At 40.1% G+C, this 26,232-nt stretch overlaps 1 protein-coding gene and 1 long non-coding RNA gene across 15 annotated transcripts in view; one reads left to right on the top strand and one right to left on the bottom strand.

Moving 5' to 3' along the window:
• rims1a (regulating synaptic membrane exocytosis 1a) overlaps nucleotides 1-26,232 on the bottom strand; it is a 117,996-nt gene that overhangs the window by 29,696 nt on the left and 62,068 nt on the right. For 11 of the 14 annotated variants that reach the window (XM_085478439.1, XM_085478437.1, XM_085478438.1 and 8 more), the window contains 7 exons: nucleotides 20,884-21,155; nucleotides 16,548-17,242; nucleotides 8,619-8,659; nucleotides 7,171-7,284; nucleotides 6,941-7,040; nucleotides 1,467-1,590; nucleotides 580-597 (listed from right to left, as the gene is read on the bottom strand). In XM_085478439.1, coding sequence (XP_085334565.1) covers nucleotides 580-597; nucleotides 1,467-1,590; nucleotides 6,941-7,040; nucleotides 7,171-7,284; nucleotides 8,619-8,659; nucleotides 16,548-17,242; nucleotides 20,884-21,155 — 1,364 coding nt within the window. The remainder of the gene's footprint in view (nucleotides 1-579; nucleotides 598-1,466; nucleotides 1,591-6,940; nucleotides 7,041-7,170; nucleotides 7,285-8,618; nucleotides 8,660-16,547; nucleotides 17,243-20,883; nucleotides 21,156-26,232) is intronic. The other 3 variants (XM_085478442.1, XM_085478443.1, XM_085478449.1) reach the window with 1 other exon arrangement.
• LOC146695951 (uncharacterized) lies at nucleotides 10,440-11,022 on the top strand. The gene is made up of 2 exons (XR_014923649.1): nucleotides 10,440-10,765; nucleotides 10,855-11,022. It is a non-coding gene; the product is annotated as an uncharacterized LOC146695951 (long non-coding RNA).

The following is a 26,232-nucleotide window of genomic DNA, read 5'->3' as shown; positions in this document are numbered from 1 at the left end:
ATCTTCAGTTTTTAAAAACAGAAGTTGCAGCTGCGTAGTCATTCTAACTTGTCAATCACAAGACAGGCTGTTTATCTGACATGCCATTCATATCGTCCTTTTTTGACTCCTAGTGGGACCAAAATTGAACAAAAAACCAATCATGTTGCATTCTATAACAACTGACACTAGTCGTCCTCTTGTGGCCATTTAAAAAAATGCAAGTTTACTTGCTTGCTGTGACCATCTTTTATATACAGTCTATGAATTTACTCGAGGGTAAGACTTAATCAGGAGTTTAAAAAATAGGAATTCCAGATGCTGCACAAACAGCTTAAAAGCTTGCGAAAACACTGATACATTGATGGATGTTTTCCGCTGGCCATTTTGCATCCCAACAGGTAAACTTGTAGTTTAATTTAGCACACAGTGCAGCTACTTTCATAAAACCATATAGTGACATCAATTAGATTTCTCACTTAACAGTATTACAGTTAGTTCCTTTAGGGATGCAAAATGGCACCAGCAAAACCAAAATAGTTTCCATAAGCGTGGCAGAATTAAAAGGTCCTAAAAAAAAAAAAAAAAAAGATTACTTACTGATATTTTCTATACACCCTTCGTGAGTGTTTGGAGAGAAATTCATATATTCAACTTTTTTTTCCATCAATAAGCAGAAAAGTAAAATTTGAGAGCTGCACCAGTGGGCACTTTACTTTTAAAATAACCCACTGGATTGACCTTATTACACACAACAACAAAACGTATTCAAAATACCTGAAACCAGCTTGCACCCTGGTTTGTGTGACGTTTTTGAAATGACAGTTCTTGAACAATAATAGAAAATGAGAGGGTGACACCTCAAACTCCCTTTCTTTGAATTAAATTTTTCCAAAGCTTTGCTAATGTTAGCAATGTAAGAGTTAGCAAGTCTGCTAAATATAAGGCAAAGTTAGTGTACCTGAAAGCATCCAATTCAAAGTATCTCGAGAAAAATGAACTTTTTTTTGTTTACTGATGACTTTTGATACTAATGATTTGAAATGATACACTTAGAGTTAAAAATAAATTTTACTCAGGGCGTCTACTGTCTTCAGAAGTATGTTCATGACTGTGCTTGTTGAGCTTTGCAATCCATCGACTAAAAACTTCACATTCAGCTTCTCCTGTCTTTAATGGAGCTTACAGACAGTTTTATTTGGTCGATAATAATTCAGCTTTTACCATCCGACAAATAAAAGCAAGTGCTTTTTTAAAGGGGACATATGAGACATGGCTATCTCCCAGTCCAATGGCCAGTTGTTTTTAATACGTTGAATGCAGCTGTGCATCATAACCTCCTGCTTTGTCTGAGGTCAACTCTGAGTCCAAATAAATGTTGCCTAATTAAATAAGGGTTTCAATTTACAAATAGACTAGTAACTGACAAACCAGGTAAAAACATATGACTCTGACAGTATACTGGACGTGTTTCATGCCTGACTTACCCAATAGGCCTGGATACCACCAACTCCACTTGAGGGTCAGCTTGAGACTCCAAGATGATGTTGTAAACCTCCTTCATAGTTGCTCCCGGTAACAGCTTCCCGTTCCACTGCAAAACCTCGTCACCTGAAATCAGATGTCCACATTGTCATAACTAGCTCAAAAGCCATGTCAAAGTAATGGCTGTTGACAGGATTATAACAAATAAAGTTTTTATTTGAAATTAACAAAACTAAATAAAGTTATCAAAGGACAAAAAAACATGACATATGTCAGTAAATGAGTCAGGATCATTGGCATGTTTGAACATGTGCTAATGTAGTAAGTGAAACATTGTTTGGGAAAAGAAGAGCACAAAAGTCTGCAGCAATAATAGCTTAGGTGCAAAGTTATTCTTCCCCCTGAGGTAACAAGTGGAGCATGCGTTTATACAGGGGAACACTGGACCTAGGTGTTCCCAATTCATCATCACCCAACCACACCCCACTGGACACCTGCAACACAAAACACAAAGACAAATACAACCTCCCAGCCCACGAGCCAAAAGAGACAGTGTCGTCAACTGGCACCACCACAGCCTACATACTACCTTAACCTTAGCAGCATGATCCCACATAAGAACATCTGTCAATACGTGTGACCATGGCCACTTCCACATTTTTAGATCTCTTGATTAGCATACACTAGAACTACAAGTTCAGAGACCACGCATCGTATACCACAAATATATAGCATGTGCCTTCCTCAGACTGGTAAGGGAAGTGACATCTTCCAGTAAAAGTTCCAGCAGAAACTATGGTAATATCCGACCATGCCTAAGAATGACATCAGCTCATTCCCAGCGCCTTCCCTTGGCACTCCTCGTTGTGACCACAGCTGACACCGGCCAACAACATGCTCGTTGTAGATTACTAATGGATAGCAAATTCACATTTAGCCAAGTCAGTGTTCAGTCGGACTGCAGACACTGTAGAGCTGGGCGATATATCGAGTTTTTAAAAAAATATCGATATATTTTTATACGAGATATAAGATGTGACAATATCCTTTATATCGATATAGTCTATGTTACGTATAATTATACTTGTGGAGCCGCAAGTTTGCCTCTCTTTCGTCCACTTTCGTCTTTACGCAACGTTACTCGGCCTCCCCCTCCTTCACTGAACACAACTCCCCCTCCTCCCCCATCGCTTCACCTGCAGGAAGCGACAAGATGGACACGGCAAATCTCCGTTAACGAGTTACTGCGCATCGCCCCGTGCGTGGGGCTGGACGGCGTCAATGTGTTAGCTAGCTAACCACGCTAACGAGCTAACCACGCTAACGCCATGCAGCCTAGAGGTGCTGCACGGACTAAAATCCTTTCATTTTCTCAAAAGTTGACAGCGCGCCTTATGTATGAATTCTGGTTGTGCTTGATGGCCGCGAACCGATTTTATGTGGAACACGGCGCTCAGCAATCTGTCAAAAAATGTTTTAATATGACTTTGCTAAGCTACGGAGCTGCACCGCTTGATGGATTGTCGGAGCATTACGGCTGAGCCTCGCGGAGTGATACGTACTGTGCTTCAACGTAATATTACCCTACTGTGTATAAGGACCATAAATGGCACCTGTTGAGAGACGTGGTTGCGAAGCGGATTTCAAACTCCAGGCTGTCAGTCACGCAGTACAAGTTGGGAACAGAGCAGCTGTGAAATCTGTCTTTGTTATTGTGCTCAGCGTCTTTTAGTTTACATTTTGACTGCACAATTGTGAGCTTTTTGTTATGCACAAAAACAACATTGTTTTCTTTTATTTATGGAGCATTATTATTTAATAAATGCTCTTAATTTATTTTTGAGTAAATTTTATGTACATCTGCTCTATGTTAATAAAAGTGCCTGTGTGACATCTGGGACACAGCTTTGACTAAGAACTCTCTTCTTGTTCTTACTTTATGGCTTTAAAAAATATATATCGAGATATATATCTTATATCGCCATCCAGCTAAAAAATATCGAGATATGAATTTTGGGTCATATCGCCCAGCCCTAGCAGACAGACATTTAAATAAGGAACAAATACACAACATATGAATGCCACAAATGTCATTCTATACAACCACATCATCCAGACAGACAGTGTAGCATTCCAGATTTTTAATCAATAGGACCATTATCACTCGAACAGATAAACTTTACTCATAAACTTTGCAGATCAAACTTGGTCAATACAGTCATCCAATCATGGAAGTGGAAATGCAACAGGCTTAGTGATACTGACCTTGCCAAGAGTCTAAACAAAACCTGAGAGTGTTGTCACATAATGGGACAAGAAAACAAGGGAGCTAGAAGCTAGCCAGCTAGAAGATGATGGGTCGATGATGTTGTTTTAAAGTATGAACCTGACTTCTGCATCCAAGTACTTACACTTGTCAGCTGACACCTAGTAAAAGTGCTGCTTAATGGGGAATATCAATAATCATATGAATCATCAAATGAATTTGGTGAGTTTGTGAACGTGTGTCAGCAAATAAACGTTTGGAATTTTTCCAGCTCGTCACACAGAAACTCTTTTAGGTGAACTAACAAATTATTCACATTTATGAGAGTTTTGGTGCTTTAAACCAACCACATGCCTAATTCCCAGTACCAACTTTTTCCCTTTCTGTTACTACTAGTGACTGGGTAACCACAAAAGGGTGGTTTCAACAGACAGAGCTGTCTTTTCTTAAGCAACTCTGGTGTAGAAATTAAACAACTCTTTCGTGAGATCTGCTTCACCACTGTGGAAGGACCTGGCCTGAAAGAAGCATCCAACAACAGGCAGCACTTGATCATCAGGACTGAACTGGCACCACTCAGCCTGCTTCGTAAATGAGCTTCATCATTCCTTGCGATGCAGCCAACTTCTATTTTGCCAGCTACCTTCGAATGTATAAACTATGCTGGAAGTCATTCACATAGTCAGTTTAGTTTTTTGGAACATTGTCATCCTTAACCCTCAACAAACCCTCAGCACCGTATACAGAACAGGCAAACACCATGTCACTGGGGCTAAAGCCAGTTGTCACTTGTGAAACTTCTCTGGCTGTCAACATGAAGCATTGAAAAACCCTTCTACCAAAATCTGCCTAAGAACAGTGACTTTAGCATCTGATGAAAATGCTCCAACAACCCTGACTTTGACCTGTCCAGGGTGTACCCTTCCTCTCGCCCTAAGACAGCTGTGATAGGCTGACCCTGACCCTAACAAGGATAAGCACAAGAGAATGGATGGACGGGCCCTGACTTTGTGCTGATAGGCTGATGACTGGAAGTGCTGCACCTGAACTTGTTTTAACAACTGGGCAAACTTGGAAGGTAAAAATTAGAAGCCTGATCATTTTTGCATCACTTTAGGGATTTCAAAGATAGAAATAAATTGTCGCTTTCACTACAGACCTGGTTGTTACCAGTTGTTAAGGATATGCAACTGGGTGATATGACATATGACAATAAAAAGATATTTTAGCTCCAACTTGGAAGGAAGCAAAGGACCCACAAGTTAAGGAGCATATGCTCAAAAGGTTCTTCTGAAAAGGATATTGGGTATTCTGTCATGAAAATAAAACCATCCGGTGTAAACGGTAAATAAGCACCATCACAGGGAAGTTCTTCACATAAGGAACACAAGTGGAGTGTAGCTTGATGTGTTTCAACACAAGGTATCTCAAAAGAAACAGCTAGTCTAGCAGACACATTTACTTGTTTTTTTTCTTCAGAGCTTAACAATATGCCTTCATATGCTCTTTTTCCTGACACAACTTTTTGAAGTGTTCTTCCAAAACAACAAGACTCAAAAACTCTTAAAGAGATTTTATCTCTGAAGCTGCACAACAAATATTATTCAACAAATCAAGCAAAAACTCCAGGTAGTGCCGCTTATAACCTTTCCTATCATTCCTGAACTCCTCACGATAGGAACCATCCCAAAATAGCTGCTTTCACTAACTCAGTGAGTTGACATTGATGCAAGGAGGTTTAATGATTACATTTGGCTTCCCAGTTACTTGCCATGAGCAGTAAGTTCTAATATATTCCAATATATTCCATAGCCAAGTGACTTGCTCCTAATCACTGCCACACAACTCCCTTCGAGGTTTTACCTCTGAAGATGCATGCCCAAGGCTGATATTATTTAACACATCACATGGAAACTGCAGGTAGGGCTGCTTATTCTCTTTCCTACCATTTCTAAACTGGTCGCGGCAGCCTCAGAAATGGTAGGAAAGCTAGGTAATACTAGCGAGCATCCCTTCTAACTGCATAAACAACACCTAACTAACTCAGGCCTAGTCTTCAAATTGAAAAGGATAGAACAAGGAAATAACTAGCATCTGGCAACAACCTCACACCCATGAAATGCACCCAAGACAAAAAGTTAAACTGCATTCAACCTGACACACAACCTAGCAAGAAACACAACCTAAGGAACAGTGCTGCTATGCCTTACAGGAGAAAAACTCCCATTTAAATTGTTACACATCAACATGTCAACACTTATGTTTCTTTGGTCAGGCAAAACCATGACTGTTCCAAACAACATAAATTTTTCTCACCCTTAATCAATCAGGTGGAAGGACAAACCCGTAAACGCCAGCTAATTGGGAAATTATCAAAGACCAAGGCCCAACTTGTAAAGACTGGTTCAAAACCCATGATAATTAATGGGACGTTACACCATTAGTCAAGTAAATGAATAGAATTGTTCTTTTTGCAAAACTACATAAAGTAACCAAAGGGGAAAAAAATGGTATATGTCAATCAATGAGTCAGTGATAGCATATTTTGTGCTAGTGTGGTGTGCGAAATATTATTTAGGTAGAACAGCTAATTTTGGCTGATCCCCAAGGAGTTGCCACAATGGGTAGCTTTGCATGTTTGATTTTTTTTTTTTTACACTGGATGCCCTTCCTGACACAACCCTCAAAGGGATTTGTGACTAAATCAAACTAGGAACCTTTTGCCTGTTAGCCAAATGTGTAAACCACTACACTAGAAAAGCAAAAAGGTCTGCAGCATATGGAGTTAAGGATCACAGGAACACTAAGCCCAGGTGTTCCCAATCACTGATGACACAACTACACCACACCAAGCACCTGCAACACAAAACAAAAAGATACTAGCTCTTCTAAACACACTAGCGAAAAAGAAAAGACAACCTGCAGCATGCAGCAGCTGAATAGACGAGGTCGTCAGAACGTACAGCGCATCAGTTATGATAAGAACAACTACATTTTCACTTTGTTAGGCAAGATAAGTGTCAGGGTATCAGGTAAAAAAAAGATTTTTCTTATATCATCTATTGCAAGACATACAATAAGACTCTCTATGTGACAAAGCTTATTAAACAATCGTAGTTAGGACATTTCGATGTTTATAAAGACCTTACATTTGACTGATTATTACTTCCCAGCATTTGTGAGAGGCTACTGTGCCAATTTAGTGGATACCTGCTCTCAGATGTCCCACCACATCAGCTAGGCTTCCCTTCTTAACCTTGGTGATGAAGGCTCCTAATCTCCCTGACTCTGTTACTCTGCCTCCCACCACCTGAAGAGAAGCAGACAGCAACAGTTAGTGAGAAATATCTGACAAGTGGACAACACAGGATGGCTCAGTTAGAATTAATAGACAGAAAAATAATTTAAGAAACTGTTTGCATGTCTGTGTGACCTCTGACCTTTAACCCCAGTAAAGCGCCAGCTTCTTTCGGCATGGCAGCAGTTCTCTTGCTGAGGGTGATCCGTCCAATCAGATGGTCTCCCTCCTTGGATGGCTGCCAGGTTACAGGATGCTGCAGCAGGACACAGGAAATGGTAATAAAAATGAGCAAAGTGACACTCAGACACATTCACAAATATGCACACTCACTGGTATTTACTTCATATATACTTTGACAAAACACTTTGAAAACTATCAATAATTTTAACTGATTACAGAGGTAGCTTTAAAAGACATAAGATCTGGCTTTTCAATTCAAATTTTAAGTGCACAAAAGTCTTGTTTCCTAAAAGTTGTTTCTAAGAGAAAAGTGGATACTACTCATAGAGCTAGGGTCTGAATGGTAAGCTTAACCAAGATAATTACCTCCTAGCTTCAACTCAGTACTTACTGTAAAACTGTGAGACTGAAATCAGTTTTTTATTTTCATTTTTAAAAACTTTGATTACCAATTTTCATTCTGGATTCATGTACTACACTGATAAGTGTTTAATGGACAAGGCTTGAAGGCCACTCCAAAATCCAAAACAGGAAGCATACGTTTTGCCTTATTTTTGTAACAGGCTGAATTTCTGTCTATACTGTAGCTGTAAAAGATGCGAGCTCTGATAAACCAGGATTTCTTTTGGATTTTTATCTTACTGACTGGACTTCTACTGGCCACAGTACACAGACTGCATTTAGCTCTGCTCTAAGAAGCCTCGATACAGCAGGACTGACTCATTGCAGTGCAGCTATAAAGATAATGAGTGTAACTCTCCCACAGGTACAAGAAGAAATCATACTACACTTAATGTTTTAATAATTTTAGGTACCATAACAAGAGCTGTAAGCCCATATTGGACTATTTAAAACTTCATAAATTATTTATCACTCTCAGTTAGCTGCCACACAGCCCAGATCAGACAGCTGAGCTGAGTGTATTAATTCAAATAATTCAAAGTCAGTATCTGCCTTTGTAATTATAGCATCATTGTTTTGGCATGGATATGTACCATATATAACATGACCTCTCTAGACTCAGCCCACAATGATTGATTTTAAACCAGGGTTTTTAAGTCAATGGTCACCACCACGGTCTTTAACAACATAAACATACTATCCATGTACTTCACAACAGTAAAGTAACCATAGTCAATAACCATAAGACATCATGTGTTTTACATTAATAGATTCTTCAGAAAAATTGAAAAAACAAACTTTGTGGTAAGACAGGAGGATCAGACTGTAAAGAGACAAACACTCCATTTGGCACTATTTGGTACTCCAGTACATCCACATAAATGTTTACACACTTGGGACTTTAATTAAAATACAACAATAACACCTGAACAACTTCATGCTGATTCTCAAAACTAGCTTTAATGTATGAAAAAATATTAATCAGAAGGAAAAACACTGACTTACATGCCACACAGTGGGGTCATGTGGGTAGCATTCCCAGTCGCCTGCAAGAGAAGAGAGATCAGATCAGCTGGATAGATGTGGAAGTCGCAGAGGAAACAATGACCTCCCTTATATCTCCTTCTTCTTCTTCGCGCACGCACGCACACACACACACACACACACACACACACACACACACACACACACACACACACACCCTGTATACACAGCACATACCAGGAGTCCTCACACACACAGCTCAGCCAAATTTGGGGGCTCTTCAGGAGGTACTTGTTTACAATGGGGAGGCTTAAGTTTATTGAAAATTCAAGCCTGGGCTGGAATTAGAAATGTATCACCACGGCAGCAGGTGGCCTAAAAAGTTTTCCACTGAGGCAGCGATGACACCAACGGATGGTTAAGCCTTTTAAAACGCTTTAAATCCATCCAAGACACTTCAGAGATTAGGTGTTATTGATCTCCTCCAGGGGTAATGCCACAATGTAAGGCCAAATACAAGCACAAGCGTGTCAATAACAGATATTTTCTCACATTATTTAGGTATCGGGCATAGGTTGAGCCAATGAAACAAATATAGATATGTGGTAATAAATTATATGTGTTAATAAATATGTTTTGATAACCACTAAATTGATTCACTTATTAAGTGATAATAATACTAACGATCAGTTTTAAAGCTGCTATACATCATAAAAGTTAATATTGTTAAAGTCTAAATCACAAAATAATTTCCAGAAAGTTCTATTGTCTTTTAACATGGAGCATTTATTGACCGTTCTGACAAAATTATAAAAATTAAATATTATTTGCACATATTTTGCACTTTTTCTACACCCAAAATTTTTTGCAATTTATTGCTTAAAAATGTATCGTGCAATTTACTTTTTTTTCTGGGGAGTCCAACCGGTCGCAGCAGATGAACCACCCTTGCGTGCACCTGGTTCTGCTGGAGGTTTCTTCCTGTTAAAGGGGAGTTTTTCCTTCCCACTGTCGCCAAAGTGCTTGCTCAGAGGGGGTCATACAATTGTTGGTCTGTCCTCTGTTGTCTTTATATGATTGTAGGTCTATGCCTTAGAAAATGTTGCTATGATTTGGTGCTGTATAATAAAAACTGAAGTGAACTGATGTAGTCTTAAAAACTCTCAAACCCTGTATGTATCAATCATGATACACGAGACATTGAGGGTTAAATGCAAAGATATCGTTATGGAACTTGACAAAAGTGAGCTAAATAAATGCTAAAATTAAAGCTATTTAAATATTCATTCAAGTGCTTTTCAAAAGTATACAGTGCAAGAAACTGAGCACAAAAGTAAGAATAAAGTTATTAAAATGAGTAATTAATGATTAATGTTTTCTTTGTGTCTTTAAAATGTAAATTGCAGAATCACTTAAAACTGAAATGCAAAATGTTATTTCAAATTAATAAACACAGACTTTAAAGGTCATTTTTTGTAAATAAATTTATAAATCTTCCAAAACAAGTCTAAGGCATCAACAGGTTTTAGAAAAATAACCGACATAGCTTTATGCCCCAAAAAATCGATATATTTTGTTGAAGAGATATCAGCTGAAATCAAACTAGGCTCAGCCATACTTTTATCTATACCACAAGTAGACGTAGCACGTCAGCGTCACCTTTGTTTACGCAGGCAAGTCATTTACATATTCAGATTTACAGTGGTAGCCTCCTAAGGCAAAACCTCTTTTCTTATACTTTGTGGATAATAATTACAAAAGTAACTTTGAACCAAAAATCAGCGAGTGAGTAGGTTAAAAAGGAATTTTATAGCACTTTTTGTCACGGACCCAGTTCCAGGGATTCGGGGTCCATGAGCAGTGTGGACTACTATTGTAGTTATTATTATTATTATTATTATTATCATTATTGTGGTTGTTGTTATTATGGTTGTGTCTGCTGTCCTGTTTTTTCCGTGTTGGTGTACTGTCAGGTGTTTAGGGGTGTGTGCTTGTGTATGTGAGGGTGCGGTCGTGGCAGGCACTTTTAGGCCTGGTGGGTGTGGCCCTGCCAGCTGACCGGTCCCACCCAGGAATCCACACACCTGGCGCCGATCAAGCCTCGTCAGAGGAGCTTCAAAACAGTGTGGCTGAGAGCTCCTCGACGCTGGATCGTTGAGTGACTTCCCGTCAGTCTTAAGTGTATTGTGCAAGGTTAGTGCAAGTCTACTGTTAGGTTTTGTACTCACGGCTGCCTTTGGTATACGTGTTTCCTCAGGAGGAATTGTGGCGACCAGGAGGCAGCACACGGAGAGTACACAGGGAACGGAGACAGAGCACGGAGCACGGGATAAAGGAGAAGACACGGAACGGGAGTTGGGATCGCACGGGGGGATTTATTGTTGTTCGGATTGTCACCACTGTAAATAAACACTGTTGCACTGTAGAGTCCTGCATTTTGGGTCCTCCTTTCCCCACATCCCCACGGTCTGCCAGCGAGACCGTGACACTTTTCACAGATAAAAAGCCATAAAGTGCTTCACAATAAAACACAAGAAATAAAAGCATAACATATCATAACAATTTAAAGCCACAGAATAAAACATAGTCTGTATAAACATGGGCTCAGCTGCTTTGTGATGGAGTTAATGGAGGCTATACAACATAAAGACAGTGGAAGAGAATTCCACAACCTCGGTGCCACTGCCTGAAATGCCCAATCTCCTTTTCTATTAATTAATTATTAATTTATTCCTAAGACTGTGTTTAGCTCTAGCTCGTGACGTAGACCAAAATCCAAAGCCTGTACACACGGGCTGCAGGGCAGTGCTGCACTGTGCGCAGGACCTGGACGACACTGTTATGACACAGAGTAAAACAGAGCCGAGCATTCCTAGGAGCCGGGGAAGCTATGAGGTTAATGGCTTGGGACAACTTATAGTGATATTATGTAATCTTAAAGCAAATGCTCAACCCAGTTCTTAGTTTCATAATTTGAGCGTGAACATAGTTTCATGCAGTGGGTGAGCCACATGGCTGCGAGTGTGTATTGTTTTTGTGTTTCGGCACTTTTAATGGCAACAAAGAAAGAGAAAACTCCACTACGGGCTCAGGACACGGTTTTGAACACAACTTGGAATGGGACTTTAACAACAAATAATATTTTTCACGTTTCCTAAAAGAGACAGTGTGAAATAAGCCCTTTAAAAATAAACCTTTACGATCCTAATAATAGAATATTTACAGAAACCCATCAATGTTTCATGGCCTACAAGGAGCCTTTGTGGAGGGTGAATCCACACATAAGGTTTGTCCATGAAATTAACAGGCAAATAGTTACCGTGTGTTAATTTTATGACATTTCTGGTGATTTTACTTTGACTGTGGCTAAAAATTCTTTGCTTATGCAGGAAAAGCCTTGGCCACATGGCCTAAATAAAATGTATTCTCTATAAAGAAGAACCTGCAGTTTGACCAAAATCACGGGAACCGAATTTATCCGGTCACAGCTCAACAAGACTTTGGCATTTTGTTTTTACAGTGTTCTTAAAACCAAACAAAGAGGAGCAAAAGCATTTGGAAGCTGCAAGTGTTACCATGCACAGCTAGCTAGCTTACTATCTCTAATAGAGCATTAATTGGTCCAGGATCAGTATTACAACTCAGCAATTACATTTTCTGAGCATTCAGCTAGCAGGAGTCAGCCAATTCTTTTTAACTATCACTAGCAAACCAACATGAGTAGCCTAAATTTGCCTAAAACAACAAACCTAACTTAATAACATATTTATTATGTTGCATAAATTAATAAAGAAAACACTTGCAATGCTTACCATTTATTCCAGAAGAAAGTTTTACATAACCACAGGCTTTTTTTATTGCGATGCTATAACATCACAACAACGTGATTGGTCAGTTGTAATGCTGATCATGGACAAACATTATTACGAAAATACAAGAACAACACCAACACAGGGATACAGATACACCCTCTAATAGTAAGTTATAATTACTTTTTTACATTTGTAAGGATTAGAGATTGCCTTGCTTTTGAAGAGAGACCCAGATGGCCACTTGAGGACTCGAAACAATAAGTTCAGTTGGAGCAGCCTCTCTCTGTCTCTCGCTAGCAAAGTTGACCCAGACAACAAAGTAAAGCTAGTTTTCGGCTACGAGCCCGACACAGAATCCAATGTATCACTCAGAAGTCCCTTTACTACTGTTCAGAGCTGCGGACCTGTTTTATATACACGCGGAATAGTTTTCTATACGAGATCGCTGCAAAAAGTGCAGCCTTACCTAATGTCCACCCTACTGTTACTCATTTTATATTAAGATTTAAAAATCTAGTTGGTATTGGTATGGCGAGTAACCTTAATAGTAATAAATCACACAGAAATAGTACATTCATGTAGTTGTAAAAAGCATGATAATATATTAAGTAATCCAAAGTACTCAGAATACGTTACTCTAACGTATTCTGAATACATAACATGGAAATACCCTACACTGTATGAGTACCATCTATTGTTTATGACTGTTTATGTCAAGTACCAACTACTTGACAGTACTTACCCTATCACTCAAAAGTCAGTAAAAATCAAACAAGTACCAATGTTGTGCATTTATCAGTACCTGTTAAAGGTTATTAAACACAGAAAGATAAAAGAAATTCTCTTACATTTACCAATATGTAGTAATTTAAACTAATCCGTGATCATGTGGTTAAAAATTCTTTTTTTAACTTCTGGCTGCGTCGGAACTGAAGCTAATTTTAGCTCTACACTTCAGTAACTCCATTTAACTTTAACGACAAAGAGACAAAACTCCTTTTTAATTTTGTAGCCCTAAAAGGCTACTGTTTAAACAGATTACATTTTCAAAAACACAAATACGTATCTATGCTAAACAAGTTATGCTAGAACATGATTTTACTTGTTTATCTTAGCCTACATCTTACACAGGGCTAGCTAGCTCTACAGCAAAGGGGCTGTTAGTTTATTTCTGTCTGGTGCCTGGTACAAGGACACTACATGCAGACATTGAGTACATAAAGGACCTTTTCACAAGGTTCACGTTTATAACAAGACTAGTGGAACACCAGCACACAGAGTAACTATTAGTTAGCTTTTAACTGTAGCTGATAAAACCTGCCAGCATCAGTTATTTTATCTGGCAAACTCGACTATAATCAATAAGTCTGCCTTTATTTACATCTCTATAAAATCCAAGTAAAACCAATTAATCTAAAATGCAATAGATTAAATACTGCCTGACAGAATTCTCAAGTGTTTGTATCATGTTTCCCTTTCTTCCACTGAGAGTGTGAGTTGGTAGCGCATGTTTGTATGTAGGACAATACTTGCACAGATCTACTGTGCCCCGAATTTACAATGATTTACATGCCTGGATGCTCCTTAGCTGCCAGCAACCACATCTTGGCGCTGACCTGGTCTCAGTCTCGAGCTAAAAAAGGAAGCAGCGAATTGCTGCCACACCAATGTGTTTAAAACCTGGCCTGACAGCACACTCTCATCCTAAACCTCCACATGATGAATGTCACAGCGGCTGGTGTGGGTCCAGGCTGGCGCTCTACCCTTTGCTCCACAGAATGCTCCACACTTTTGTTGGTTTCCAGTGAAAATAAAATTTAATGTAGCATGAGAATACAATCAGTGTGATTGTTGGGTTCTGTTAATTATTATTAGATGAGATGAGGAAAAGAGAGGTGAACTCTAAGAGTCACGAGTGATCTTTAAAGGCCCAAAAACCTTTTTAGAAAATCCATGCATCCTTACGTTATCACTTAGCTGAATGACATTACTTAAGCTTGCTGTTACAGTACAAACTGCTATCTAACTGCTATTTATGACTAGCTACTAACTACCTAAGGACCCAACTCTCATCACCAGCTACGATCCTCTGGACTAAAATTCAGGTAAGTTTGTGAGAGGAGTTTGCTCTCTACGCAAATTTCTTGATGCGTTTTGAAATGACAGAGCCCACAGGACAAGTGGCAAGAATGGGACTCCCAGGAAGTGATAGAAAAACAGCAGCTCTGAAATATGAGACTGGTCATATTTAACTCAAGCAATGCTTTTGTAGCACTGGTTACAAGCTGCTAAACAGTGAAAAATATGACTTCCTTCCAGCTGTGTATATTTATTTATGGCTTGTATTATTTTTAACACAGTCGGATACATAGCAGCCAGTCCAAATGCCTTGGAATGGTTAGTAGTGAAGTGACATAACCCAGCTTGGACATGACAAGGTTAGAGTGTAAACAGTTGTGTGTGCTCAGGCTTGGGGACATAGTTGGCTATGCAAAGCCACAGAAGGTCAAGCCTGGGATTAACTGGGGTCAAACTGCCCCCATCACAAACACACTACACGCACACACGTACATGTGTGCTCAGTGTGGGATTGTCCTCCCTCAGGGCCAAGCTGAAAACAATACAATATGATACACAGGAAAACGTTCAGATACACACACTTGTTAACGTGCATGGCAGTTTATTGGGTAGCTGCTCATTTTGACAACCCGGACTGCCGGCTACAGCCTGCTGCATGCACGGCACACAAAACATTAGAGAATGTCGCAGGACGTGCCACGTTTCTGCAGGCGCAGCCAGACCACGCCTCTCAAATGTTGCCTTTGCAAAGCTTGTTCTCAAGCCGTTTGGTGTGTAACACATGAGGTTTTAGCGCTTCACTAAGCATTATAAAAAAAACCTGATAAACGAGCAGTGCTTCTCCAAATCAGGAGGTTACATCAGAGTCGCCTCACCTGTGATCAGCGAGCACACGGTGTTAAAGAAGCGAAACGTTTGTAGCCTCGCAGACTGACACAGTGCAAGTGAGGATCACAGATGGAAACCGAACAACTGTCTGCACTTCTTAAATTCATTTCCCATAATATAGTGGTCAGATGGGAGCGTTCAAACATACACCCTGCAAGTGCAGCACCAATACAATGAAATGCATGATGTGAAATAAATTCTGTTGGTAAGGTGGGGATTTTTATGTGCCTAATGCTAAAGACCCACACAGTCTAGTGGGTGCCCTGGAGACTGGAATATAATAAAAAATAATATAACATTAACACAATGTCCTCCAGGGATCCCACTCTGGGTTGTCCATAGGGATCTAGTTTTTTTTTGTTTGTTTTTTTAAGTAATTGCTTCACATGTTACTTAGTATAGCTACAGTCCAGCAGTAAACTCTTTACAAGAGAGAAAGCACTAAATGAAGGTTTATGTTCATTCCAAATATTCTAACCGATGGTAATCCAAAATCAGTGGATGAATGTGAGCTAAGAAAGTAAAAGAATATAGGAATAAGAATAAGTTGTAATCTTTATGTGGTAGTCTTTAGAGGTCTTTATGGACTTTCCAGCTGATTTTAAATATGCAAAACATAATAATAACAGCAGGCTAAAAAAAATACATGCGCTAGCTCAAAGCTTTTGTATTAAAGGAAAAAATCACCGGTCCTTAAGTTGGCAGTCCGTCAGGCTTATAATACACACTTTTATTGTGAAAGGCAATTTTTAAAAAAGCTGGATTTTTTAAAATAATTGAAAATGAATGATCATCTTATTTTATTTATTTGATCTTAACTTACATCTTACTTACTAAAATGTTTTATTATTTTGCATGACTATAAATTTCCATCCTTTATATTATATTGTCTTCCTGGTTGATGATAGTTCACAGCAAAAAAACACATTAAAACAGAGATTTTGGTTTTAAAATCTAAATCAAAAATGTTGTCGCTTGAAGAACAAGGCTAATGTACCGCTCTGACTTAAGATGCCATAAACAAAGGGTAGGGTGGATCATTTCCTCATCTTCTGTCAAAATAAATATCTCGTGAATTGAATGGACGGATAAACAAACAAATGACCAGACAGATATCAATATATGCCACAGTTTCTTCATGAACAGAAGGTAATGATGGATATTCTCTCACCTCTCTCGCTGACACTTTCAATCTCGGCATCCTCACAGCTGCTGTACTCAGGCGTGGTCCCGCCCTCCTCCTCTGAACTACTGACGCTCGTTTGTCTCTTCCCTCCGGCCCCCTGCCCTCGTTTTGACTTGTAGGGCCGCGGCGGTGGCGGACGCAGAGATTCCGATTGATCAGAGCTTAGCGAATCGTTGCGCAGCATGCTCTCAGCTTTGTCCCGTTTGGTCCGTTTCACTGAGGGTCCCTGGCCCGGGGCTGAGCCAGGACCTGAATCAGGAGGTTCTCTGAGTTCAGGGGGAGGGGCTTGCTGTGAAAGAGCATGTTCATGCAGCCCACCTACCCCACCCGCTGTCCTCTGTCCAGGTCGGGCACCGTCCCCGACCTCACCTCCCCCTACGCCTGTGCCTCGACCCTGCCCGGGCACAGGATGGCCCCTGCCTCCAGGAGGGACGGGCCCTGCTTGTCGAGGGGGCGCACCGGTGTGGTCCATGTGATGGTAATCCCCCTCTTCTGTCCGTCTTACTCCAACACCTCCCACAGGATCGTGCTCCAGAGAACGTCCCTTTGTCAGGCGCCGACTTTCCCTGCGTTCCCTAGACTCCCCCCTGAGGTCCCGGTCCATGGAGACTTGGGTCTTCAGCCTGGGCTGGCCTTGCCGCCGCTCTCCCCGACCAGCTCCTCCACCCCGTCCATTCCTCCTGAGGAGGGAAAGTATACAGATGAGGGGTGATGTCAGACAAGATACTGGTTTGGTTAGAGAACTGTTCAGCAGGAAGCTTACAACGGCAACGTGTGAGTGACAATGTTACACAGGTTAATGCAAACTGAATCATCTCATTGTTTTAGCCTTCACTGCCAATAATAATTAACCTGTAAATCAGTATCTGTCACTCGGGGTGTCACAGGGCATTACATCATCACTTAACAAGTCGGCGATAGGGTGTTTTGTCACACAATCTGAAATTCCAAAGTTTTCTGTTCCCATTGAGTTAACAATAAATCATCACATGTGCGCGTAAGAAGGCTCTTCAATGAGTAGCTATATGATTCATTTGGCGGAAAGTGAGTCACAAACCGAGCATCACAGACAGCTGTGACAGCACGTGGAGGGTGGAAGACTTTGGTTAATGTATGTGGCTGCTTTTAGCTTCTGCTTATACAATGTATCCACTTAAGCCATGTGTGACAAATGCCACTGGTGTGATTTGCATCTGTTACCATTTCATTGTTAACATTAGTGTCCACTAACAGAATGTCACAAGTGAAAACTCGTTCTACTATTAAGTAGCCTCATTCTTCCATTACAATGAATGGCATAGGAAACAATGCTAAGAGGCATAATCCATCATTGTATAATGGAAGCAAATGAGGAATGTGGGAGATGGTGCTCAATAACACAAGCATTAGGACTGCTTTCTTTCTGCTGGCTGAGACAACACAAGATAAAATGGGCACTTTTTAACAATTTTACACATTTCACTTGCTCTTGAGGAGGTTTATGAAGTTCAATTATCTGGTGAATCCAGGAATTGATGGCTACCAGTACATTGTGGTTCTTTTGAAAAACGTGGCTCTTGAAGAGGAGCATCTCAAGAAAAGCAGTATTAATCAGTGAACCCCACAAATCCCAAATTATGGAACTAGCAGAGGTCAGAACTAATAGAGTAAAAAATCAAGATATCTTTGGCTCTGTCTTTTAAAAAATGTATTGTATGTATGTATTGCTAGTTCTCCAGCTATACATAAAGGGAGTGCTGAAATGCCATTAGTGCAATAAACACAAAGCAAACATTTGGACATTGAATAACCATTGGCTGGCTGTCCTTTCCACACATCTGATGTGGGATTTATGGTTGTGTGATGATGTCTGTTTGCAGACATGCGCTTATGTGCAGTGCTCTTGGAAGCCAGGGGTGTGATGGTGATGACAATATAAATAGGTCAGAGACTGACTGGTGGAGAACGGAAAAGGATCAACAGCAGAGTTCACCATGAAGAAGAAGAAAACAAATGAGAAAGTTATAAGAAATATAGAGAATGACTGTCATGGACACTTTAGATAATAAATAACATTTGGCTTCACCTCATCTATGCATTCTCCTCCGCTTATCCTTATCAGGGTTGTGGGGTGGCTGGAGCCTATCCTAGCTGGCTTCACCTCATTACAAAGATTCTTTGCATAATATGACTCCCGTCTTCTCCACTCCACTCTGCCCCCTAGTGACAACTCTAAGATCTAGTTGAGGATCTGCAAAGCTCCATGAAGGAGTAATACATTATGTAACATTAACATGTCTCTGCTAAATTTCATGTAGCTATATGAACATGTTATTTTTAAATTGATTTTTTTTTTCAGTACAGGTATCTGATCACATGTCTTCTTAACCAAAAAGGCTGTAAATCAATTGGGTTTTATATTTTTAAAGAAAACAAAAGCACATGTTTTTGCTGTTTATTGCAATAATATGAGAAATATTCCTGGTGTTACAGGAGGATTTGAGTGGACCCACTGCTATTCATGTAAACAATGTCAACATCTGTCTTTTTACAGTGTAGTTTTTATTGTTCTGTCAGCACCAGCTCTGGCTTGGGAGATGATGTCCCAGAAAATATTGTCAGTAAACATTGGGAAAGGATAAACACCAACAGTATATTTTTACTTGCTTTACGTGTTTGTTTGTTTTTCTTTTTTTATTATTCCTCAAAACAACCTAATGCAGCGATGTTAGTGGTCATTGTCTTTGGAAGTGATATGATCTGAAAGAGAGTACCATCACTCCAGAGTAACTCCAGCGCGTGCAGCACCTTCTCATTTTTCAAATTAAGGTGGATCCCTCCATTACTGAGTCACAGTATCAGAGGGTGACAAATTAAGGGTGAATCATATGCTGTTGCCTTCACAGTACTCAGGCCTTAGATGGATTGATCACATTCTGTGTGGGAGTTTTTTGAGTATTGAGCTCTTGTCACCTCATTATGTAAATGTAGCAGCAATTTTACACATTGATCTTCATCTCTGTATCTGCATGCTACCATAAAATCCACAGGGTACCTGCACAGATATTAAATGCACATGTTGCTGCAAACAGAGGAAATGTATAAAATTGAGACCAGAGGTGCACATAGACTCATCATGGGCATGGACACTTAATGGGAATATTGGACTTTTAATTATGTTTAATTAATTGTTCTTTTTCAGGGGTAGAAAAAAATCGTACAGCATACATCCTTAATTACTTTATAAAACAAGAACTGGGTGCACATTATTATTATTATTATTATTATTATTATTATTATTATTATTATTATTATTATTATTTTCACTAATCCACAAAAGATCTAAATTATACACACAGTCTCAATTACATGATTCATGCATAAAAAATTATTGATTACAACTGGTAGTTTCTCTTTCCAGCATGACGAGTATTTGTTTTGGTATTTGGAGTATTTGGACTGACCAATACACAAATGGAAAGTGTGCTGCCACATGAACAAGTCAAATGCCTGAAAGGTTTTATGGTCAGACAAATTCAAGCAACTAACCACAATGACAAGAGGTATGTTTGGAGGAGTAAAAGCGAGCCTTTCAGAGCTAAAAAAACTGTACCAGCAGCCAAGCATGGTGATGGTAGTGTTGTGCTCTGGGCTAGCAATAGTAGTCCACTGTAAAAGTGAATAATGAAGAAGAAGAACTACCTCCAAATTCTTCAACTTCCCCACAGATCAACAGCTGGATGGTTGAAACACAATTGGGTGTTCCAACAGGACAATGATCCCAAACACACATCACAAGTGGTTTTGTAATGGTTAAACAGGGTCATATTAAGCGTGTGGAATTCCCACCACCCCAATCTGAATGTGGACTACATTTCAAAGCTGGGTTCATCCCAGGAAACCAACCAATTTGAGTAAAAAATATCAATTCTGCCAAGATGAGTGGTCAAATATGCAGAATTAAGTCAGAAGCTTATTGATGGCTAGCAAAAGTATGTGGTTGAGGGACAACATGCATATAATTAAACCTGTAAGTCTACTTTGACCCCATGTTCATTTGAGAAAATCCAAAATAAATGCAAAGTTGTGCAGCCAATTCTTATTTTTTAAAGAGATTAAATCAATCATTTGGAAAAACAACTTGTGACCACAACAGCATTAAAAAAAAAACTTTGTCAGCAAATTACTCTCCTTTATATTTTAACATTGAACATTTCTCACTTTTTCAGTGATGTTCGTCGCACCCATGAGGTAAAAGAATAAAATATGTCTTTTGTTTGCCCATGTCTGCATATGCATTTTTCCACAGAAACACGGGTTCTACTTTATAGCTCCGCCTTACGTGTCTCGTGGTGGTTCACTGAGCGACCGAGCATCAGTGCCAGGCGCGGTCCCAGGTGCGCTCAGTCGGTTGGGGTCGTAGATTGCAGTGGTGGACCCCGGTGGTGCTTGGGAGCGAGATCTGAGCTTCTTATCCCCGGGAGCTTGGCACACTGATGGCTCGCTGACGGCTGAACCGAGGCCAGCGGGCTTCCCGGGGGGCCCGGTGAACCACTCCCCTGGCTTGGTCAGAATCTCCTGCTGCTTTCGGCAGTTATTGCACACCCAGATCACCTAAGATAGAAGGAGCACGGGTGGGGATTACAATAACAGCCATACGACACATGCATCTTTATCAGCTAATCTGCCAACAAGCTGTCATCACAGAGGTTCTGCACAAACAGATCAGATAATATATGACATATACTTGCATAACACGACAGTGAAGTAGTGATGAGGAGCTGAACGCTTTTCACATTAGTATCACAATAAGGTGTCGAAGAGAAAGGAAATATTCTTTACTGCAGTTAGTAGAAATCATCTCAGCCAAGTATTTTGCCAAGCACTAATCTGAGGCACGGCTGTGACTGTCAAACAGGAAATGGAACAATGCACTTCCTAAAGAGCTGCTCTGCTGCCCAGAAAAAGGTTTTTATGGAAGCTTTTTAAGATCAACATCAAGGCAGTTATAGCAGGGAGCAGCTTTGCTTCCACTGTGGGCCGCTCTTGGCCTCCAAATGAGGAACACAAAGCCAACTGGATAATGAAAGGACACTCAAGTCGCTGCCAAACTGATATCTCCCGTCTTCTTTCCTTCTATTTGTCCCATCACACATATGCACACTGACTATACATTGGCTGTGCTGATGCACTACGGCAAAGAGTGAGTCCAAACGCAGACACGTGACACACGCATCAGACCCACACAGCTGAGTGAATTGCATAACCACTTCGGGATGTAGTGATTACTTGATGTTAACCCTTTTTGACAGTGACAGCTAATTCAGTTTCAAGCGACCAACAGACTTTGTACCACGTACAGTATGTGGCACACTCAGACTTGGCTCCAAACAAAGCATCAAAGAAGCCTTTGACGCCAGTTTCCACTACTCAGCTGCTGTTAGATACTGCATTCATTCTATGAACAGACTGTAATCACTACGTTAAAGAAATGGCATCAAGTATAAGATGACACTTTTCCCCTCTCCGGTCCTCTTGTGCTGTGCAGCTAATGCCTTAAACCTGCATTTCTTTCTAATGGCCATCAGGCGGCAACTCTGGTTTCAAAAAGAAGCATGACTAGAAGCTTTCAGCTACCTTGGACTGTAACCTCAGTAAACACCTTATGGTCTTGCTCTAGTTTAAAGTCTTGTTGAGGACAACATAATGTTCATTTTGTGCACCGAGATCCCATTAAAGCTGAAAAGCTTTAGGACAGGCCTACTGAGTGACTGACTAGTCACTTCTATAGACTGTATATTAAAGATGGATGCAACCCACCACCATGCTAGCGTTTCCTATTTATCATGTTTTTGACTATATATGCTGGGTTTATAGTTGTTTTTTAAATTGTCTTTAATGATCATTTCTTCTGTGTAGCTATTTTATATGTTTATATGTTTTTCTGCATTTGTTGTGGACAGCAAAGAAAAAAGATCTGACAGGGCAACATGTTTTCCACTGTGCATATAGCAAAAAACTTGAAAACCTATTCAGTGTCTGTTCTGGACTTGGCCTTTCTGTTGCTCTCCCCAACTTCAGCTTTCCATGTATCCACTATCTTCAACCGTCTTCTTTTGACTATATTTCTAAGACTTCAAAGAATCTAAACTTCAGACCAGGATAATCAATATTTAGCTATTGATCCAAAGAAGCTAGATGAGGGATTGTGAAGATGAGTCAACCTATGGTGTTGAAGTATTCAATTCAGTTCTATTTTGTTCTGTGTTTACTATACCAACACGCCAGCAGTCTTCACTCATAACACTTTGGAGGTATTTCATACCTGCTACTGTAGCTTTTCTTTCTACATCTGCAGAGCTTGCAAAGCTTGCAGTCGTTTTTTGTGGTCAAGTGAAAAGCTCAGGAGTACACAATTCTTTTTCATGCTGGCTTCTCTTTCATTTTGGTCTAATACTTAGATTTAGATTTTGCGTTATTATGGTAACATAAGGTGTCATCAGTGACTCTTGTCAGCTCCACTCCACGAGCTCAGATGAGGAGGTGTTCACACAGTGAGAACAGGGAAAGCACCCTGTCTGTAAATGACAGCAGTAAACAGTAAAGTCTCTCACACTAAGACTTTTTCAAATAAATTAGGTGAAAAAGATTAACACTTGATTTATTTCGATCCAGTTGGCATTGATTATTTTATAAATGAATACCAGAGCGATACACATTTATACCTGGACATATTCATTTTACCTTAGAAAGTTGCAAAAACAGTATAACAGTGTAACTAAAGCCTGATGTTGCTTAACACATAATTACTTAACAGTGCTATAGGACTGACACTTGGTATCTGCATGGTATTTTGGTATCAGCATCAAAATTGGAAAAAGTTTTTGTACATTTTTGTACATCTGACTCATCACCTCATCACCCTATTGATACCAAGTGTCAGTAGGGTAGCTGTGGCTGTAGCTCAGGTGGTAGAGGAGGTCATCTACTGATCGGAAGGTTGGTGGTTCGATTCCTGGCTTCCCCTAGTCTGCATGCCAAATATCCTTGGGCAAGATACTAACCCGAAATTGCTCTCCGATGCATCCATCGGAGTATGAATGTGTGTGAATGTCAGTTAGAAAGCACCTAGGAAAAATTTGCTGGTGTGAATGGGTGAATGCACAAGTTGTGTAAAGCGCTTTGAGTGCTCTGAAGAGTAGAAAAGCGCTATATAAGAACCAGTCCATTTAGTCACCTTTCTTGCTTTCACTGCTAAATGTGGAGAGATCAGAATTTTCTGAATACTTTTTCTATCATTTCTTTTTTCTTAAAAAATAAAATGAAAAAGAAGCAAGCTGAGAAAAGGCAAATGTAATATCTTTGGAGCTTCAGCTTTAGCCTAAATAGATTTGTCAAAAATTGAGCACAGCACCAGCTGGTAACATCCATCCACCCATTCATTTTCTTAACTGCTTATCCAGTTAAGAGCTGCGGGTGGGGTGGGCTGGAGCTTATCCCAGCTGTCACTGGACAGGTCGCCAGGGCATCACAGCAGCTTGTTACAGTAAACTTTACTCAAAAGATCACTAACAAAACTAACAGAGGGCTCTGTTCTTCTGCTGTGCTACATGGCGGCTGCTCTTAAAAACAACAGTTTCTCTGTGCACATTCTCCACCACCATCAGCTCATATTGATAAGAGGTGTGGGCTACAGCCCAGAATAGAAAGGCAGAGAGAAGCAAGGACGGCTCGCAGTGTGAATGCAGCCTTACTCAAAGTGATATGAGAGCCAGAATGAGGAAGAAGGAGATGACAGAGGAAGTGAGGCTGGGCGGGAAATAAAGAGACAGTGAGTGGATGGAGGAGGAGGAGGGTGAGTGGAGGTTAGAGCCGGTCCCACTCCTCCAGCCACCAGGGTTCTCATTACTCCTGAGCACTCCCCAATGACTCTTTAAAGAGAGCTAAAATAAAACACTCTGGCATCACCCCGCTTTCCCAACTCTTCTTCTTACCATCTCTCGCTCCTCTTCCTCCTCCCTCCCTCCCGCTCCCTTACCCCACCACTTTCCCTTCCATTCCTCCCTCCTCCAGATTGCTTTTGATTAAAGCTACAAAAGCCGAGGAGAAAACAGCTTTACACCAACGCAGCTATATTTATCCTGCCAAACACCCCAGCACCACCGGGGAGAGAGGGAGACTGTGTGCGCACACAAACACACACATATACACAGAGCAAAGAAAGCAAAACACAGCCTCATGTGGGACATTATAGCTTCGGTGAAAACATTCACCAATCTGTGATTTTTCTGCAGCCAGACCGCCAAGGTGGATGGCTGCCAGATCAACACTGCAATGCTAGCCTATTCGTCCGTACATTGACAGGTGGGCCGACATGCCTCGCAGTCACACAGGGAAGTTCAGTGCTTTCCTAACAAATATTACTGGAACATCTTTATTTAATTTCTTCACTTGGTCAAAAAATCTTTTGATGTTAAAAAGGTGAAAAGAGAAATTTAATTTCAATCTTCAAAGATTTGTGAAAAAAACCCACAAAACACTTGAGTCACATTTGCCAGCAAAGCTATCATTTATGCTAATGTGCTAACATCTCTTTAAATGGGACCAATTAAACTTTTACTTATTATCTGGAATGTAATGTTGTACTTCTAAAATCAGACATAAGTGATTCTAAGAAACACAGTGTCTGCTTGGCCTCCAATAACACAGTGAGAACATTAGACTCCCCTTTGACCAGGATCTGTCCTTCAGCGTCCACATTAACAAATGTTTCTGATGTCTTTTTTCTTCTGCACAGTATTGCTAAACAGCCTGTCCCAGAATGATGCAGCAGGAAAACAAATGTGAGCATTTGTTATTTCTAAACCACACTTTTGCAATTCCTTTTTATCAAGTTGCTCTAAAAGCTCCTAGATAATCCTTTAGCAAGGATGTCAAACTTATTTTTCATTGTTGGCCACATTGAGACCACTTTACTTTTTGTTTATCTGCGGCCCCATTGTAAAAAAAACTGAAATTTCTATAGTAGGTAGTAAAAAAAAAAAAAAAAAAACTATCAGCAGGCCTACTTGTGGTTCCTAAAAGTAGAATGGGATGCAAAGCTTCCAGCTTTCAGCTCCTCCTCTGTGGAGACAGCCACCCACGCTTCTTTTAAGGCTTAAAATTTTCCTTTCTGATAAATCTTAGAATTAGGAGTGGATCAGACCAAACCATCCTTTAGTTATTCTGCTATAGGTTATGTGCAAACCCAAGTTTTGTTTCCTCTGTCATAGACTACAAAATTTAAAAACAACTTGCCTTTTAATTGGGAAATTGTTTTTGAAGCAAAAACGCTGTTGAGATATTTCTCTCATCAGCTGTGTTTGGTGCTGAAGATGACACTGACACATTTTGCAAATTACCTTTGCTGATTTAGTCATTCACAGGGTGTGCTTTATACTTACAATACACAATTCACAGAGAAACTTTTTTTTACACTTTAGAAAGTATGCAAAGAAAGCTTGATCAGAACAACACCATTAATACCTTTTGACTTGCTTCCCATGAAAATAAATAATATGGACAAGATGTGGACAATTGTCATTTTAGTCACATGACACAAAACTATGGAAGAGTGAGGCAAGGAAGAGAGAGGAAAGTAGAACAGAAAGTAGAACACTGGTGAAAATCAATTTCCGAATCCCGGTTTCAT

This window comes from Copadichromis virginalis, linkage group LG13 (genome assembly GCF_057382275.1).
Source record: "Copadichromis virginalis isolate Kocher_CV1m ecotype Utaka linkage group LG13, C_Virginalis_male_GT1.1, whole genome shotgun sequence".
Lineage (NCBI taxonomy): Eukaryota > Metazoa > Chordata > Actinopteri > Cichliformes > Cichlidae > Copadichromis > Copadichromis virginalis.
The sequence above is the reverse complement of the archived record's forward strand: the minus strand, read 5'-3'. Positions and strand labels throughout refer to the sequence as shown.